The sequence below is a fragment of the Carcharodon carcharias genome, chromosome 17 (genome assembly GCF_017639515.1).
Source record: "Carcharodon carcharias isolate sCarCar2 chromosome 17, sCarCar2.pri, whole genome shotgun sequence".
In the NCBI taxonomy this organism is placed as follows: Eukaryota; Metazoa; Chordata; class Chondrichthyes; order Lamniformes; family Lamnidae; genus Carcharodon; species Carcharodon carcharias.
In genome coordinates, this window is record NC_054483.1 from 70737698 (window position 1) to 70755721 (window position 18024).

General features: G+C 40.6%; 1 protein-coding gene across 2 annotated transcripts in view; it reads right to left on the bottom strand.

The window, feature by feature from the left end:
* Positions 1–9609: 9609 nt before the first annotated feature.
* vwa2 (von Willebrand factor A domain containing 2) overlaps positions 9610–18024 on the bottom strand; it is a 91153-nt gene continuing 82738 nt past the window's right edge. For both annotated transcript variants that reach the window (XM_041210293.1, XM_041210292.1), the window contains 2 exons: positions 13765–13857; positions 9610–13124 (listed from right to left, as the gene is read on the bottom strand). In XM_041210293.1, the coding sequence (XP_041066227.1) occupies positions 13051–13124; positions 13765–13857 (167 nt within the window). In that variant the 3' untranslated portion in view covers positions 9610–13050. The remainder of the gene's footprint in view (positions 13125–13764; positions 13858–18024) is intronic.

An 18024-nucleotide genomic window follows, 5' to 3' on the forward strand; every position in this document is an offset into this window, starting at 1 on the left:
TTCAATATAATGTAGCTTTCTAAACTTTTTTTTACAGTGTAAGAGTGGAATTTCCCATGAATTCAAATGATTTCCACTGATTAAGTCTGGGCACAGGGAATGGTGGTGGGACTGTGGGGGAGGGGGTTGGATGGCTCAACAGCACCCTCTGGAGAAGCATAGAATCATTGACAGCAACTTCTGGATCTCCGTGTTTAACTGCGCTTGCAGGGACTTCAGAAATTTGTTGCCATTTTCAGTAGAGTAGTGATGGTGAATGCTGAGAATTTCATTGTCATTAATACTGCAAAATTCAGGCCAAAATTTAAAATGTCATTTCATGTAGCATGTCTTACATATACAAAACTGGAACAAGTTGAAATCCTTTAAACCCATGCCAACATATACAAAGGTCGCAAGAAAAGAGATTAAACCTAGACCTTTACTGAACTTCAATTGCTGGAGTATTCATCTTTACAAAGAACAGGAAGTTAGACATATATTCTGTGAGTTAAACTTAATAAAATCGCAGCAGTTAAGCATATATTTCACTATAGCTGTCTAATAATGAAATTGTGTAACTCTTTTGACAGGCTGAAAAGGAAACAGGTCTGTTGATCTTGGAATCAATAAAGCCTAAAATTATTTAGGCCTTTTGACTAGTTGAATTTGGTCTCCTCCATGCCAAGTCTATCCTCCACATAGATGTAACCAGGCTGTCAGTTTTCTGCAGTATTATGACCAGAGCAGCACCATAAGATTTGCTAGTATTGGACCGGTTTCTGTCAAGATGCAAGAACTGCCACGTCTATCATTCAGTGTTCTGTGCTGCCCCAAAAGATCTGCAGCAAAGTTTGGGCTATTACTTGTACATGAGGAGCTCTACCTCCCAAAGTGAGTCAATAAATGGAGCTTGGTAATTTTATAAAAGAAATTCTGAGTCAGGGTTAACTTCCAGCTGCCCATTTTGCAAAATTGAAAGGCTCTGGACTCTCAACATAACTCTCTGAGCCTTGTGCTTCTGTGTTCAAAATCCTCTTATGGTCTCAATATAGATTCCGTTAAAACAAATAGATTTATGTGAGGCAACTGATGTTAGTGCAGTCCTCTCCGCCACTTTGTTGATGTTGCCATAATATGCAAGGAAAGCGTGATAAAAAAGGAACAAAAATAAATTGTTGAATGTAGAGCACCCTCTAGTGTTGGTGCATGACATGGATGCGTAGGAGCAATCATGACTTCTGAAGATTCTTATGTGGAAATGCTTAGTTTTAACTGAACATTCTCAACATTAGTATAGCATTGTGCTTCTTGCTCTGTGATATAAAATCTGTGGACATGTTATAGACTAATTATAGACATGATGCGAAATTGCTGAGCCTGTTTGAAAGAAGACTCAGTAACTACACATCAGAAGTGGATTATTAGTAACTTCAAATATGGTGATCATATTGGACCATTTAATGAGAGTATAATCATAATGATCTGGAAGGGAAGCATAAACAGGATTATTAGAACATGTTAACAAGATTTTACCTGCACATAGAGGATTATATCCACTGAGAAGATGCTAATTATATCCCATAGTAAGAATCAAAGGTTTTTAATTAAAACAGGTGAAAGTCTGTGCAATGCAATATCTCAATACAGCATGTCAAAAACTCTTGGATCTGCCTCTGAATTCAAACCAGATAAATGGGATGGAAATCACTCAGTGTTGTCTGTAAGGGTTCTGTATGCAATGAGTTCAGGTGCTCTCAGTCCTTTTCTTAGTTGTCATGATAGAGTAACAACTGGCAGGAACTAGGGCTAGTTACCAATCTCCCACAGAGGGCCCCCAGAAGGAGGGAAATGGAAATGTCACACTGTACTAGCATGGAATACTTCACTGAATTAAAATACACAGGGCTTCATCTCTGGAGCAGCAGGTGAGTTTCTAATTTCACGCGACTACTCTCCCACTTAAAACTAGGTCACAGTTAAAATCAGGTGTCTGAAAACTGAGCATTCCATTCTCCAACACTACTTTGGTGGCTCAAAAATTCAAAATTATGAATAAAAAGGGTGAATATTAAAATCAAAAGCTCTCTTAATTTTCAAAGAAACATTAAGATTTACGGCATGGACTATTTGACCCATCATGTTCCTACTGGTTGACAAGTAGCTATTCAGCCTAATCCCACTTTCCAGCTTTTGGCCCATAGCCTTTTAGTTTTCAAAACTTCAAATGCACATCCAAGTACTTTTTAAATGTTCTGAGGGTTTCTGCCCCTACCACCCTTTCAGATAGTGAGTTCCAGATCCCCAACACTCTCTGGGTGAAAAACTGCCCCTTGAATCCCCTCTAAACTTCTTACCATAAAACCTATGTCCCTTGGCCTGGGCTCCTCAGACTAAAAGAATAGGGTACTTCCTATCCACTTAATCTAGACCCCTCATAATGTGATACACTTCAAATAAATTTCCCTTCAGCACCCTCTGCTCCAAAGAGAACACCCTTAGCCCATGCAATCTTTCCTCATGAGTAAAATTCTGCATTCCTGGCAAAACCCCTGTAAATGTTGTTGGTCTTATTGGTCACATTGCATATCTAGGACATTTTTCTGATATGTTCTAGCTACAATTGTGAGCCAGTGAATAAAAGTGCTCAGTGAAGGCATCGCCCTTTCCTCAGTACTAGCCCAGATTTAGGTTTTAAATCTGTACCTGGGGCCAATCCAGCATTGCTGTCTATATTATTAGATTCACTTTCTTGATAGAGACAGCATTTCGCAAACATAATTGATGCAAATTCAGGAAGAATTTAACAAGAGAAAAAAAAGATATATATACCAAAGATGCAATATTTCAGTTATGTGGAGAGACTGGAGAAGCTAAAGTTGTTCCTCTTAGAGCACAGCAGATTAAAGGGAGATTTGACAGAGATGTTCAAAATCATGAAGGGTTTTGATACAGTAAATAAGGGGATGTTCCCAGTGACAAAACAAGGCTGGTAATGAGAGGGCACAGATTAAAGATAATTAGGAAAATAGGACCATAGAAACAAGAGTAGGGCATTTAGCTCCACACGCCTGTTCCACCATTCAATAACATGGCTGACCTGTAACCTAATTCCATACACCCATCTGTAATTGGCTCAAATCCATTAATACCTTTGGTTGACAAAAATAACCAATTTGCATATACTAGGATTCTATTCCCTTAATTATGGAAGATTTAAGGTGATTGGCAAAAAGAACCAAGCGTGATTATGAGGAAAGTTATTTTAACAGTGAATTGTTATGATCTGCCATGCACTGCTTAAAAGGGTAATGAAAGCAGATTCATTGGTAACTTGCAAAATGGAATTGGATAAATACTCAAAGGGGTATGGAAAAAGAGCAGAGGTGTGGGACTAATCGGATAGTTTTTTCAAAGAGTCAGAAGAGGCATGATGGGGTGAAAGTCTCTTTCTGTCCTAAAGTATTCTATAATTTTATAATTTCACGATAACTGTTATAAGAGCCTCAGCATGACTAGTAAGTACATTTAAAATGAGAAATTAGCTTCTGTAAATCAGAAATTACAATATTTAGTTCTTTCAATTTACCAATAATCCCTAAAATTGCATTCTTTGAATGAATAAGGAATTGGCAAAAAAAAATGAAATGAATGCTCTTACATGGCAAAATTAATCAATGGATCTGCCTGTGTGGGCCCGCCCTAATGTTCAGAGACAATAGACATGACACGCTTAACAGATATATTTAAGTGCCTCTGCCAAAGCTTTGTGATACTTGCCAAACCCTTTTTGGCAAAAAACGATGTGACTATATCTTCCAATGTGTTGTCAGCATTGCTGAAGGACCACACAAACAGATCAGTTTGTCCACACAAGTTGCGCCGAGGAATCAGAGATCTGATGGAATATTTGGATGTCAACAGAGTAACATCACATGGGCCATGCAGATCAAGGAGGAAGATAAAATCGACTCTATCGGTTTGATAAAAGCAAAACAAAAAGCCCTGGGGAGCAAACAGAACCTTGCTAAAGATGTATTTCCATGGCAAATACTGTTTTTATAGCAACCCCATATATTCCCTTGCTTTACAACACTCGACAGGATTTATGTACCTTACTTCCTTTTGGAGGGTGGGACGACTTGCCAATATTTAAAAGTGGCAGTAGCAGTTGCTTTTATGTCCAATACATTAATGTCCATGTATCATGGAGACTCCTACATTCAGAACTTGCAGGAGAACACAAGTGCAGGGGATGGATTCAGCCATGTGGCTTAGTCTGTAAGGAAGGCAAACCAATGAAGACTGAGAAAGATAAAGTGAGCAAAAGATTACCACCAGGCAATAAATGGCTTCCACTTGCACCCATTGAGTTTGTAACAATGACAGCTAATGTTTTACCATACCTGTAATGTAATAAAAAGTCCCAAGGTACTTCACAAGAACATTTTGAAAGATCACAGAGCCACATAAGAAGATATTAGGTCAAGGAGGTAGGTTTTAATGGCTTAGAGAAGAAAAGCAAGGTGGAGAGGTGAAGAGGTAAAGGAAGGGTATTTCAAAGCTTGGGGCCTAGACAACTGAAGGCCCAGTGACTAATGGTGAAGCGATTACAATCAGGGATGCACAAGAGGCCCAAATTAGAGAAGCACAGATATTTTCAGGGCTGGAGGAGGTTACAGTGATAGGGAGGGATGAGGCCATGGAAGTACTTGAAAATAAGGATGAGAATTTTTAAATAAAGACATTGTTTCACCAGGAACCAATATAGGTCAGCGAGCACAGGGGGTGAGAGGGGAATGGGACTTGCTGCAAGTTAAGACACAGGCAGCAGAGGTTTGGATCACCTTAAGTTTATGGAGGGTAGAATGTGGGAGACCAGCATGGAAATGATCTAGTCTAGAGATAAAGAAGGCATGAATGAGGGTTTCTGCAGCAGATGAGCTGAGACAGAGGCAAAATCAGGCGATGTTAAAGAGATGGATATAGGCGTTCTTAGTGATGACATGAATATGAGGTCAGAAACTCAACTCGGAGTCAAATATGACACTAAGATTGTGAACAGGTTGGCTTAATCAGACTGTTGCCAGGTAGAGGGATGGAGTCAGTAACTAGGTAATGGAGTTTAGGTTCAGTCTTCCCAACATTTAATTAGAGGAAATTTCTGCTCATCCAGTACATGATGTCGGATAAGCTGTCAGATAATTTAGCAAAAATGGAGAAGTTGAAGTAGGTGATGGTGAGATAGAGCTGGGTATTGTCAGGGTACATGTGAAAACTAATGCTGTGCTTTCAGATGAGATTGCCGGGGATTAGCAAGTAGATGAGAAATAGGAGGGGCCCAAAGATAGATCCTTGAGTGATGCCAGAGGTAACAGTGCATGATCAGGAAGAGAAGCCACACATGACAACACATAGTATTAATATCTATGGGTTACAATTGAAAATGTCAACATAAATATCATGTTAATAAAGAAGGAAGGGATGGTAACCTACATTCCTGACATTTCCAAACTTATTTCAGATGTGCCTAATTAGATACTGTACTGAAAACTATTCAGAATAATTAATACTCAACAAGAACTGGAACCCTAACATGAATAAGGAATGACTTTCTCTGGGCGGTTTCCCTGTAATATTGATTAAAGAAAAATTTCAAAACAAAATTATTACCTTGAAACAGGCATTTACTTTAGTTGTTATGAATAAGATTTTATGTAGAAAAAAACTTTAATAATCACCAATAAGGAAGTTAAAGCCTTTACATAAAACATTGGGCCGTATACTTCCAAGCTTCCAAAGATGCACTGGTGAACTGCTCGCCCACTCCCTCCCCTGACCCCGGAGGTTCCTGGGTAAGGTTTGCATGGCAATTGTCTGGGAAGTGCAAACTTCCCAAGGGCAATTGCCCTGCACTGGGAACCACCTGAAAATGCAACTTAAATCGCAAACTTTGGATGGTTCCGACTGTGTTACATCAATAGTTACCCATAGAAAGTTAGAAGGACAAAAACCACTTCTAACTTCTGGGTAAGTATTGCACAGACCCTTACCGACCACCCATGGGATTCCTCCCCTGAATCCCCACCCAGGACCCCCACTGGACTCACCCCACCCCCCAACCCTCCTCCCAAGGATTTACCCCTATCCCAATGGGATTCCCCCCAACACAGAACTCCCCCTCCCCACCTAACTCCCCCTTCCCCATGAGCATTTCCCCCCACGGGATTCCCCCTCTCTCGGGACTCTCCCTCTTTTCTCCCCAATCAGGAACCACCCACCCCCAGCCCAAGGCCCAACTACCAACTTTCATCGGCAGCCCCCTCTGAGGCCCGACCCGACCCAACCCTCCCCCAGCTTCCGACGCGACCTCCTGAGGCACAATCTGACCCCCCACCCAACTCCCCCATCCTGAGGCCCGACCACCCCCCAGCCCACCGAGGCCCATCCTAACCACCAACCCCCCCGAACACCCCCCTCATTTTGTTTGGGAAGCATGGAGCATACACAGAACTGTGAAGATTTGTGTCCAGATATCTCCCTATTCATCCTCTGGTGACATTGGTCTTGTTGTCATGTTTGGGGTTGAGCGCACTGAAGATTAGCTTGTATTTGATGTTGTTGACTTATGGAAGGAGCATTTCATTTGGAAATACTGGAATTCTACTCAGACTATAGGCAGCAATTCAAGAAAAAGTCTCACGAGACACAGACCTGCACTTTTATAAACAGAGTTAATAATTCACCAGTAGTTAATTAAAGGTTAATGATAATTATTAGTATTGTGTCATGATCCTTGGCCAGACCACCACGTTGTTGGAGGCATCCAGTTGGGGGCCAATAACGCTTTGTCTAAAGTAGACACATTTTGAGATTCAAAACAATTGCTTGGTGAAGAAAGCCACAAGATTCCATAGGTTTTGAGCAAATAAAAATAAACTTTACCATACAAAGTCAGAAATATAGAACAATTTACAATATCTGTCTTATACCCTAACATTCAGGGAAAGATTGAGATACATGTGAATTAACAGGAAAACTGTGGTCAGAGGCACATTACACAATAAATGACAGATGTGACCCAAACAGATTCCATGGATTTCTCAAGATCCCACCAGATGTTAGTCACACTGTGAGTGAACCAATCTCACTGAAACTCCATCTCCCTCATGAGGGTTTCCAATCTTTACCTTTGAAGATCTCACAAAGAACAAAGAAAAGTACAGCACAGGAACAGACCCTTCGGCCCTCCAAGCCTGCACTGATCATATTGCCCGTCAACTAAAACATTTTGCACTTCCAGGGTCCGTATCCCTCTATTCCCATCCTACTCATGTATTTGTCAAGCTGCCTCTTAAACACCACTATTGTACCTGCTTCCACCACATCCTCTGGCAGCGAATTCCAGACACTCACCACCCACTGCGTAAAAAACTTGCCCCGCACATCTCCTCTAAAGTTTTCTCCTCTCACCTTAAATCTATGTGCCCTAGTAATTGACTCTTCCACCCTGGGAAAAAGCTTCTATCTACTCTGTCCATGCCAATCATAATCTTGTAAACTTCTAACAAGTCACCCCTCAATCTGCGTCGCTGTAGTGAGAACAATCCGAGTTACTCCAACCTCTCCTCATAGATAATAACCTCCAGACCAGGCAGCATCCTGGCAAACCTCCTCTGCACCCTCTCCAATGCCTCCATATCCTTCTGGTAATGTGGCGACCAGAATTGCATGCAATATTCCAAGTGTGGCCTGCAGCATGACTTCCCAGCTTTTATACTCAATACCCGTGCCAATGAAGGCAAACATGCCATATGCCTTCCTGACTACCTTATCCACCTGCGTTGCCACTTTCAGTGACCTGTGGCCCTGTACACCCAGATCCCTCTGCCCGTCAATGCACTTAAGGGTTCTCACCTTGCAATTCTCTCCAAAAGTTGCTTCAATGATGGCTCACCTCACAGGGTTTCAATCTTGCCCTCCGTGATTCCATTCCCCTGGATTCCCAAGTACACTCAAACATCAACTTACAAGCACAATTTCAGCTCTTCAGCTGCGCCAAGCAGAACTCCACAGCTCCAAAGGCCTGCAGCATGGAGTCACCAACCTTCGATTCCTTCTTGGATCTCCAGGGCTTCTTCTCAGCCCTCTTTGATCACCAGGCCTTATCCTGAGCCCTCTTCACTTAAAGTCAGCTCCCTGCAGCCTGTTTCTCTGCTCCTCTCTTTTTCTTGACTTAACTGGGACCTGTATCTGTCCTTTGTCTTTGTCCCTTACCTGGGACTTCGTTTTGGGACCTCTCCCTGTCCACCTCCTTTGTCCCCTGTGTGGGACGTTTCTTGGGACCTATTCCTTGTGCCCTCTCTGGGACATTTGCTGGCTCTGGTGCTCTGTACCCAATCACCTGACGCAGGTTTCCTTCATGTTATGCACAAGCACACTGGGCCATTCCTTGACCCAAAGAACATTAAAGATGCCAAACTGTATATGGGCAGCCTGCTCCTGGCCTGTGCATACGCAAAAAGTCCTAGGTCCATTGGGACTTGAAATTCCCAACCTTTGCACTCAACAAGTTTGGATATTTAAACAATTGTTCATGCTGATTTAAGTAGGAACTTCTGCTGCATGGACGGTAGATAGTTAATCTAGGATGAAGATGGTCACGTGAAGTGATTTTATTTTGTTAACAAATTTTTCAGAAAGTCATGCTTGCAGACAGACCGCTTTTACTGGACTGATAGAAGAGTTGGTCTTACAAGGCTAAAGGGAATGCTGATGGGGCAAGAAACAAATGATGTGCCTAGAGCAGGTGCATTATGCAGATTGAGTGACTACTTTCCGGAACACCTTCAGTTTGCAAGCATGCCCCTGATTCTGGCGGCCTGAACATTTTAATTCTCCACTTTGCTCTCACACTGAGATCTCTGTCCTTGGCCTGCTGCACTGTTCCAGCGAAGCTCAATGTAAGCTCGAGGACCAGCACCTCACCTTTCGATGGGGCACAGTACAGACTTCTGGGAGCAGAAGTAGGCCATTCGGCCTATGGAGCCTGCCCCACCATTCAATTAGATATGGCTGATTGTCCACCTTAACACCACTTTCCTATGCTATCCCCATAACCCTTCATGTCATTAGTATCCAGAAATCTAGCGATTTCCGTCTGGAACTTGTTCAATGATTGAACTCCCACAAGCCTGTGAGGTAGAGAATTCCTCCTCACCTCAGTCTTAATTGGCCTGCCCCTTATTCGGAGAATGCGTCCTCTGGTTCTGGACTCACCAGCCAGGGGAAATATCCTATCCACATCTACCCTGTCATGCCCTGTAAGAGTTCAAAAATTTCAGACCATTGCTGCATTTTTTTTCTTACTTTCGCTTTCAGACTTTCTTGCACACCTACAATCTACCCATGTAGGTAACACTTAGGAGAGTTGTTATTAGCTGTGAACATACCTTGCTGCTTGGGTCTGTATAAATGTGTCGTGCTGATCAATCTGACATAGAAACAATAAAAAAACTGGTGCGTCAATAACAAACAACACTCCATGAGAAGTTCTGTATTTTAATCTTTGTTAAATGGATGTAACACCGTTATAATCAAATTACTGGAGTAGTTTGGTGGCCAACTTATTTTATTAATTTGTAATAGTATATAGCACCATTGAGTTAGTCACCAAGACTTATTACAAGTTTGCTTAATTTCTTTGCGGACTTCCTGAGGATATAAAACTATTTTTAAAATCTTGATGTAGCACACCTAAACACTACTGAGTAAATATAACAAGGTACATAAGTGAATACCAGATCTTATATACAAAATACTATAACATCCAAGTCATTTTTCTAAGACAGTACAATATATAATTAATAATATATTCTCAGTTTACATCTCACCAGGCTGATTTAAAATCTTGATATGGGACAACAAAAAGGTGTAGTTAGCTTTCAAAAAAAAAATCCTTACTCCCAATTTAAAATTTCAAACTTTGGTAAAAACATCATTTTTAACATTTCAACATGACAGTTTGAGCAGTTGTCCAACAGCAAAGCACCTACCTCCTAACTACAGGTCCAAACAGAGATTAAAATCTATTTTGGTTGTTATTTTAACTCTGCTGCCTTACTCATTCATTTGGCAGTCAACCTATTTCACTTCTGAGGGAAGAAGATAAAACTATGACATCACAAATGCTCACCTCCTACTGACTGATGAACAGTCAATGAAGCTACCTATTGACAGGACCATAGACCATTGTGTTCCCTTCTCTCAACTGGAGGAGAAGGCTGAGAATAGGAGGTAGCATAAGAAATTAAAGGTAAAAAGAGAACAAATTGTTTATTTTTAAACTATGGCCAATAATTCTATCAACCAAAGACAGCAAGAGAGAGGAAGAACAAGCTAGACTAGTGTGAAAGCAGAATATGGACCTGCCTGCCTAATGCAGCCTCACAGCGTGCGTGCAGAACTTGGATATGAGTGCATGTACAGTCTGACTATAAAGTCTGGTCATTTAAGTTCACAACTAGGAACTATTTCATTGGTCCTACATTTTGACCCTCAATTCTACATACATATACAGCTTTATAAAACTTTATTTTCTGTTATCACATTTTTGTGTCAATTTTCTATTATAAATTTATTGCCAGCATTTATAATGGAAACTATCGTATAAATTTATCACTCTACAATAACATCTTCCCACCAGTGGTGGTGCTGTAGCACCTCGGTTTTGCACCATTCATCATCCCAACCTGTGCCCCAGAGAAACTTCTATGATCCAACCAACTCCATTTCTTTACTTCTTAATTTCCCCAATAACTTTGGTTTGCTACAGTTTTTAAATGATAAATAACATTATGAAATCAAGTATTAAGTAAAAATAAGGACAGGAAAGTACATCCTTAAAACAAGGACTGAATTATATCTGCGTGGTCGCTTCTAAATTACTGGTCATCCATCTAAATTCACTTCAGTTGAAGGCTGCACTTGGCCCTGCAATGCTATAAAGAGACTGGCTACTATATAGAGATTGTATTTGAGAGTTCTGTCCAGCAACACTAATAAACTGTATGCGACCATATATTTTGTTTTAACTTATCCCAATGCAAGATAGCCAGGTTAAATAACCAGGCAACACTGCATTGAATACAGATCTTGTGTGTGTGAGAGAGGTTGCACAACAATCACATATTGATTTGGTTTGTATCTATACAGCACCTATTGAAAATAATAGGCTCCAGTTCACACATTTGTTAAGAGTCAGTGCTCAGGTTGCTATTTTAACTTTTCGTGCCACTTATATTACAGATTTAACTACACCAAAGCCAATACATTGTAGAAATATAAAAAGAAAGTGAGCTGCTTTGAGAGAGCTTGTAAATTATATGAAATCACTGCAGGTAAATGACTTCCTTGAACCGTTCCACAAATGGATGTTTTATAGAAGTTGCTAACATTCTGATGTTTGACCTCTTAAATTCCTTCAACATTTAAATTTGTTCTTTGTGGATTTTTCTTAACAGTGTATGTTCTGTGAAGGAGGAATGACTTGCAGTTTAAAAAAATTGGTGCTGCAGTCTACTGTAACTCAGTATCACTGGGTCTTACTGTGCACATTATATCACCTGTGTTAAAACAAGTCAAAATAGAGAACAAGAGGGAAGGCAGCATGGAGAAGAAAACCAAAGAGACTAAGACAAGAAAGAGACGGGGAACAGCCCAGGATGTAACTTCTGACATCAAGAGATTGGAGTGGATTTCAGGCATGCACACTCCTAAATAGTTCCAAAAATGGCACACAACTAACTAGCATACCAGTCTGTATAATTACATAGCAATGATAAGTAGTACTGTCATTCCAGTTCAGAATACAATTCACTCGTCTATTATAAGTATTTATTACAAGATTCACAAATGTTGTGGTGTTAAAATAAAATTTAGTTCAAGCTTGAGACATAGATATTTTCAACAATATGCAGAGAAACTAACAAGATATATACAGGCTGCAGTTCAAGTTAGAATGCAAGCTTTTGCTTCTAATTATATCCAGGTTTCAATGCCTCTAACACAAAGCAATGCTACCACATATATTTATGCAAAATAAGCTGTTTAAGTTAGAGCGTTAATTTAAAACCCTACCACTGGAATGAACTATAGAAGCTGGAATGAACTATAGAAGCTATGATTGAAAGCATCCACAGTATATATATCAATAATCTGTAACAGCTTGTACAATATTTACAGAAGTCTTGGTTCTTAAATACAGTACATGCTTTCTTCCTAGGAACATGAATTTTCTATTGGCCTATAACAGTGCTAATTAATTATTTCCAGAAAACATCATTTTTCTCTTCTAAATACACATTACATAAGTGAAGATTACTTTCCTGTCAGGAGCATTTCACATATTAGCCTCAATTCTGGTTTCCTAAGCACCCCCAATTCTAATTGCTCCACCATTGGAGGGGATGTCTTTAGCTGCCTAAGTCCTAGCTTCTGGAATTCAGTCCCTAAACCTCTCAACTTCTCTTTCCTCTTTTAAGATGGTCCTTAAAACCTACCTCTTTGACCAAGCTTTTGGTTATCTGCCTTAATAGCTCATCAGGCCCTGCATCAAATCTTGCTCGATTATGCTGCCATGATGCGCCTTGGGATGTTTTACTACCTTAAAATCACTACATAAATGCAAGATGCTGTTGTTACTGACAGATCTTTAGAAAGAAAAATTTGAGTTAAGGCCATCTGTTTTACAGGAAAGGGAATATATTCGCATAAGAGACAAATGATCAATGATTACATAGTTTGTGCCTTGATACATATTTTTCATGTTAGGAAAGGTGCTATTTTTGTACTGAAATATATATCCAGATTCACTTTAAAAGATGGCATAAGATACCTTCTTATTAGTTAAAAAAATGCAATTATTTTAACTAATCGCTTAAAATGACACACTGTGGCATATAATCAGTAATTGGTTTCATTCCTTTGTTGATGAAGTCCAATCCAATCACTTGACTGATGGTGACAGCTCAATTCATTACTCAGGATTACTTGGGTGATCTCTACAAGAAATTAGTCTGCAAAATATTCTCTCTCATGCGTGTAACACACAACACTGGACAAGGCAAATCGCTCATATAATAAATCTGCGGGTTTAATAAAACAGGGCAGTAAATTTCAAACTGTTTGTAAGAAGCAGACCCCATGAAGTAGGCAGAAATATGTAACATGTTACAGCTCCATACTTTGAAACCACTAAATTGTGGTTGTGAGAAAAACAAGTTCTGTTTTGCTAGCTTGTATGGCCCAGTCAAATATAACTCAATGCAATAATCACTAGACTATATTTTAGAATGAAGATCTGTACTGTCAAAGATGTAAACAAGAGGCAATGCGACACTGGACATTTTTTGAAGTCATTCGACAGTTGCCCATGAATTACGAGGATCCTTAATTGATCACCCATGTAGTAAGCTGGTGGTACAGTCAAAATATAATTTATTGACAGTGCTTACTTAAGAAACATAGATACCTTTACAAACTGGCTTTTTTTCAATTGTTTTATTTAAAACTTTGGTTCAATATCTTTGGAACTGGAAGGAGACCACTCATTTTGGAATCCACTAACATCATTTAAATTCAATTCCTTGATATGTGTGTGCTTGGACTCATGAGCCCTGACTGAAATGACAAGTTTATGTAAATCAGGATGGTATGGTAACTCTTATTAAAGTAATGGTTCTTGGTTCTTTCGGTGCCCACGTCTCTTGCGAAACCTTCTTTTACCTCTTCTGTTTAAGCGCCGCAGCTTCCTCTGCCTGCGCCGTCGGTTCCTACGTATCCTGGGGAAATCTCCACGAGGTTCTGGATTGGTAAGTCCTTCATGAAGAACAATAAAAAGAGTTTAATGCTCATCAGGATTCAGTAAAGTTCCTCTGATCCCAATGTTTTCACTTTTTCTACATAAGTTCTAGCATCAACAACATAAATGTCACAGGCTGTGTAGATTAAGAAAAGGAAGGTGGCTGAAGGACTGGTGCAGGAGGGAAGGATTGACAAGGTGTTCTGGAATAAGAGAAGGTCATGCAAAATTGATGTCCTGCACTTGACCTGAAACGGGGCCAAAGTTCCTTGCAAAGAGAGCGAATGGAATGGGGCTGTCTCAAACTAAAATAACAGGAGATCAGGAAGGTCAATAAAATCTTGTTGTGCGAGAGAAGTTGAAGGCTGAATTGATGACAGGCAGCATACTGCAGAAAGTAAGCCAATATCTAAAAACCAAGTGGTCTTATGAAATAGAGGAAGAACTGGTCTCATACTACAGAGTACACAATGAGTTCGCATTGTTTGATGACAACTGTGTCCCATGGGGAACCTGAGCAGTTGTCTCGAAAGCACTACAGAAACATGTATTGTATCTTGCTCATGAAAGATATCTGGTTGATCTTAAGGTGAAATGATAATCCTGTGAAACAATCTGATGGCCAGCAATAGATCGTTGCATAGAAGAGTTCTATTAGAAACTGTGCCACTTGTACACTCAGTGAAAAATTAAACCAAATCCCACATGTCTACAACTGATCCCATAGCCAACAACTCCAAGTAGATATTTTTGGAGAAGTGCAAGCAGCCCCTAGCAATCAATGTTTTTTGCTTATTCATGATCCATATAGTAAATGGCTGGAAATTACTACAACAAATTCAACAACAACTTTGATCATTGACATTTTAGACAAGTTGTTTACAATGGGCTGCAGCTTGTTTCCAGTCAGCTCAAAGTTCCTAGCAAGCTATGGAATTCATGACCATCTTGCATTGTGATAACCTGCAATTGAATGGTGGCGTGGAACAATCCAACAGGTGATCAAGGACAGTCTGAGAGCTAGCATGTCAGAGGGGGAAACTTTGGAACAATCCATTCATATCCTGCCTTGCACATTGATTCATCCCACACTCTGACAGCAAAGACAGTGGCCAAACTTATGATTGGTCATAACTTTCACATGCTGCTGATCACTCTTAAGCCACCACTGCTAGCCAATGAGAATGTTAAAGCAAAAGCAGAAGAAATCGCAAAGCAACAAGGCAAAGCAAAAGCATACTTTGACCAGCGAACACGCACAAGGAAACCACAACCTGAAGTTGGAGATTGGGTTCATATCAACAGCCAACTCGCAACCACAAGTTCACATCATCTCTATCAGGACCAAAGCAGAGCAAGCATTTGCTTGGTACCAGTGCCAATTTATTGGATGACAGTACAAAGTGGGACACCAGGATATTGAGGTCAGTGATTATGAGGATACATTTCCTTTTCCGATGAGTGACCGTGGTGTTGATCATTTGCCTCATCAAGATGATCACATGGAACCAGCACCTCAAATTCATAAATATCAGCGCCATCAGCGATCATCACATCTTAAAGACTATTTCTGTACTTTTTAAGTCATTTCTTAATGTCCAGAATTTCCATTTTCTCTGTTTGTTTATGATAGTTTAATTTAAAATAAAGGTCCTTTAGTTTTACAAGGGGGAAAGTTTTGTCTTCGATTATTCAGTGTTTGATCATGTGTGTCTGTTAACTATTCACTGTGCTGCAGGTCAAGCCCATGGATGTGGTTAGAGAAACCAAAGCCAGCAGCAAGCATGAGGCTGCAGACATTTAAAAAATATTGTAATAAAGCCACTGTTCACACACACACACACAATCTGGTGAGTGCCATCTCTGCAAAATGCAACAGTCCAGTTTCAAATGTCGATTTAACCCCCTCCTCCACTGTCCCTTTCTCACCCAGTTCCGGAGAGGGTTGTAGGTCCCAGTTAAAATTTACCCTATTAACTCAGCAGTGCTTCAGCCTTAATTGTATGTATCTACCTAACCCATCCATTATAATCACTTGTGCAATGTAAGAAATTTAGGAACACAAAGGGGACAATTGGTCCAGGAAGCTTGACTCCATCCTATTCTCTCAGTTCATTCACCTCCGTCACATCTGTTCTGATGATGCCACTTTCCAAAACAGTTCTTCTGTCTTCCTTAACTGAGGTTTTCCACCCACGGTGGTTGACAGGGCCCTCAACCATGTCCAGCCCATCTCCCGTGCATCCACCCTCACACCTTCCTCTCCCTCCCGGAACCATGATAGGGTCCCCCTTGTCCTCACTTATCACCCTGCCAGCCTCCACATTCAAAGGATCATCCTCCGCCATTTCCACCAACTACAGTATGATGTCACGACCAAACACATCTTCCTTTCACCCCCTCGATCGGCATTCCGTAGGGACCATTCCCTCCGGGACACCCTGATCCACTCCTTCTTCACCTCCTACACCTCAACCCCCTCCCATGGCACCTTCCCATGCAACCACAGAAGGTGCAACATCTGCCCCTTCACAACCCCCCTCCTCACTGTCCAAGGGCTCAAACACTCCTTTCAAGTGAAGCAGCACCTCACTTGCACTTCTCTCAATTTAGTCTATTGCATTTGCTGTTCCCAATGCAGTCTCCTCTACACTGGAGAGACTAAACGCAGACCACTTTGCGGAACACCTGCGGTCTGCCCGCAAGCATCATCCAGACCTCCCTGTCGCTTGCCATTTCAACACTCCACCCTGCTCTCATGCCCACATGTCCGTCCTTGGCCTGCTGCATTGTTCCAGTGAAGCAAACTGAGGAACAGCACCTCATCTTCCGATTAGGCACTTTACAGCCTTCCAGACTTAACATTGAGTTCAACAACTTCAGATCATGAACTCTCTCCTCCATCCTCACTCCCCTTTTTTATTATTATAATTTTTTTTATTTTCCCACCTCTTTCTATTATTTTTAAATTTATTTCCATCCATTGTTTTATCTCTACATTTTAGCCTATTTTGATCCCTTCCCTCCACCCCACCCTCAGTAGGGCCATCCACCTCTTGCTTATCCTGCTTTCTACCCTTAATGTCACCATTAGCACATTCCTTCAGCTAATATCACCACTATTAACACTCCTTTGGCCTTTTGTTTATGATGTCTTTGGCGCTCTCTCCTTTGACTCCACCTTTCACTGGCCCTCTATCCAGCTCCACCTACCCCACCCCCCTTAAACAGCTTATATTTCACCACATTTCTATTCCTCTTTACTTCTGATGAAGAGTCATATGGACTCGAAACGTTAACTCTGTTCCTCTCCACAGATGCTGTCAGACCTGCTGAGTTTTTCCAGCAATTTTCGTTTTGTCAGATTTCTAGCATCGGCAGTATTTTGCTTTTAAGTTTGATTACTTATCGGGGGTCAACTCAACCTGTTTGCCTTATAATCACTCTCCAGAAACACACCTATTGTCTCCTGAATGCATTTTGTTGGACTGCTCCAAAGACCTTTCTTTGTAGCCAAGTCCACTGCTCCATTACCTTTTGGAGTGAAAAAGTTCCACATGGCTTCCATCTTAATTTCATACTATGGGAATGGCAACAAAAATTACAGCAATTTCAGGAATCAACACAGACATAGAATAAATTTAGCAATCCAGAAGATCAGTATCTGCTGGAGAGGAGCTCCCACAAAGTGCAATCTCTCTTGCATTCCTGATTTTGTGAGAACTTCCATTCTAACTTTGTCATCTCACTGTAACACCCTGGAAAAAGTTGAACCTTGTTTATAAAGGTGCTACTGGTCTTATCAGCTTACTAAACACCCTCACTGACCCTGAAAAGCTAATTTTATATTTATAGTCATTTGATAATACAGAACTTGGGCATTGCTGAAAAAGAGACATGTTGAAGCTTTTCATCTTGCACTCAAAACATTACACAAGAATACCAATAAACGAAGGAAACAACAATTTATACTGTATGAGAAGAAAGTGATTAGTTGGCAAGTGGACTCTTGATTGGTAGAAACTTTGCCATGGAGAATACACCATTGATGGTGACTCATAGTTAATGCTTGGCAGTTAACTGTCAAGCATTGTTTGAATTTTAAACCAGGCAGCATGAACCTGATTGGTCAAGGCATTGCCCTGAGAAACAATTCAGAGAATGCTTGTCACTTATTTTGTTTA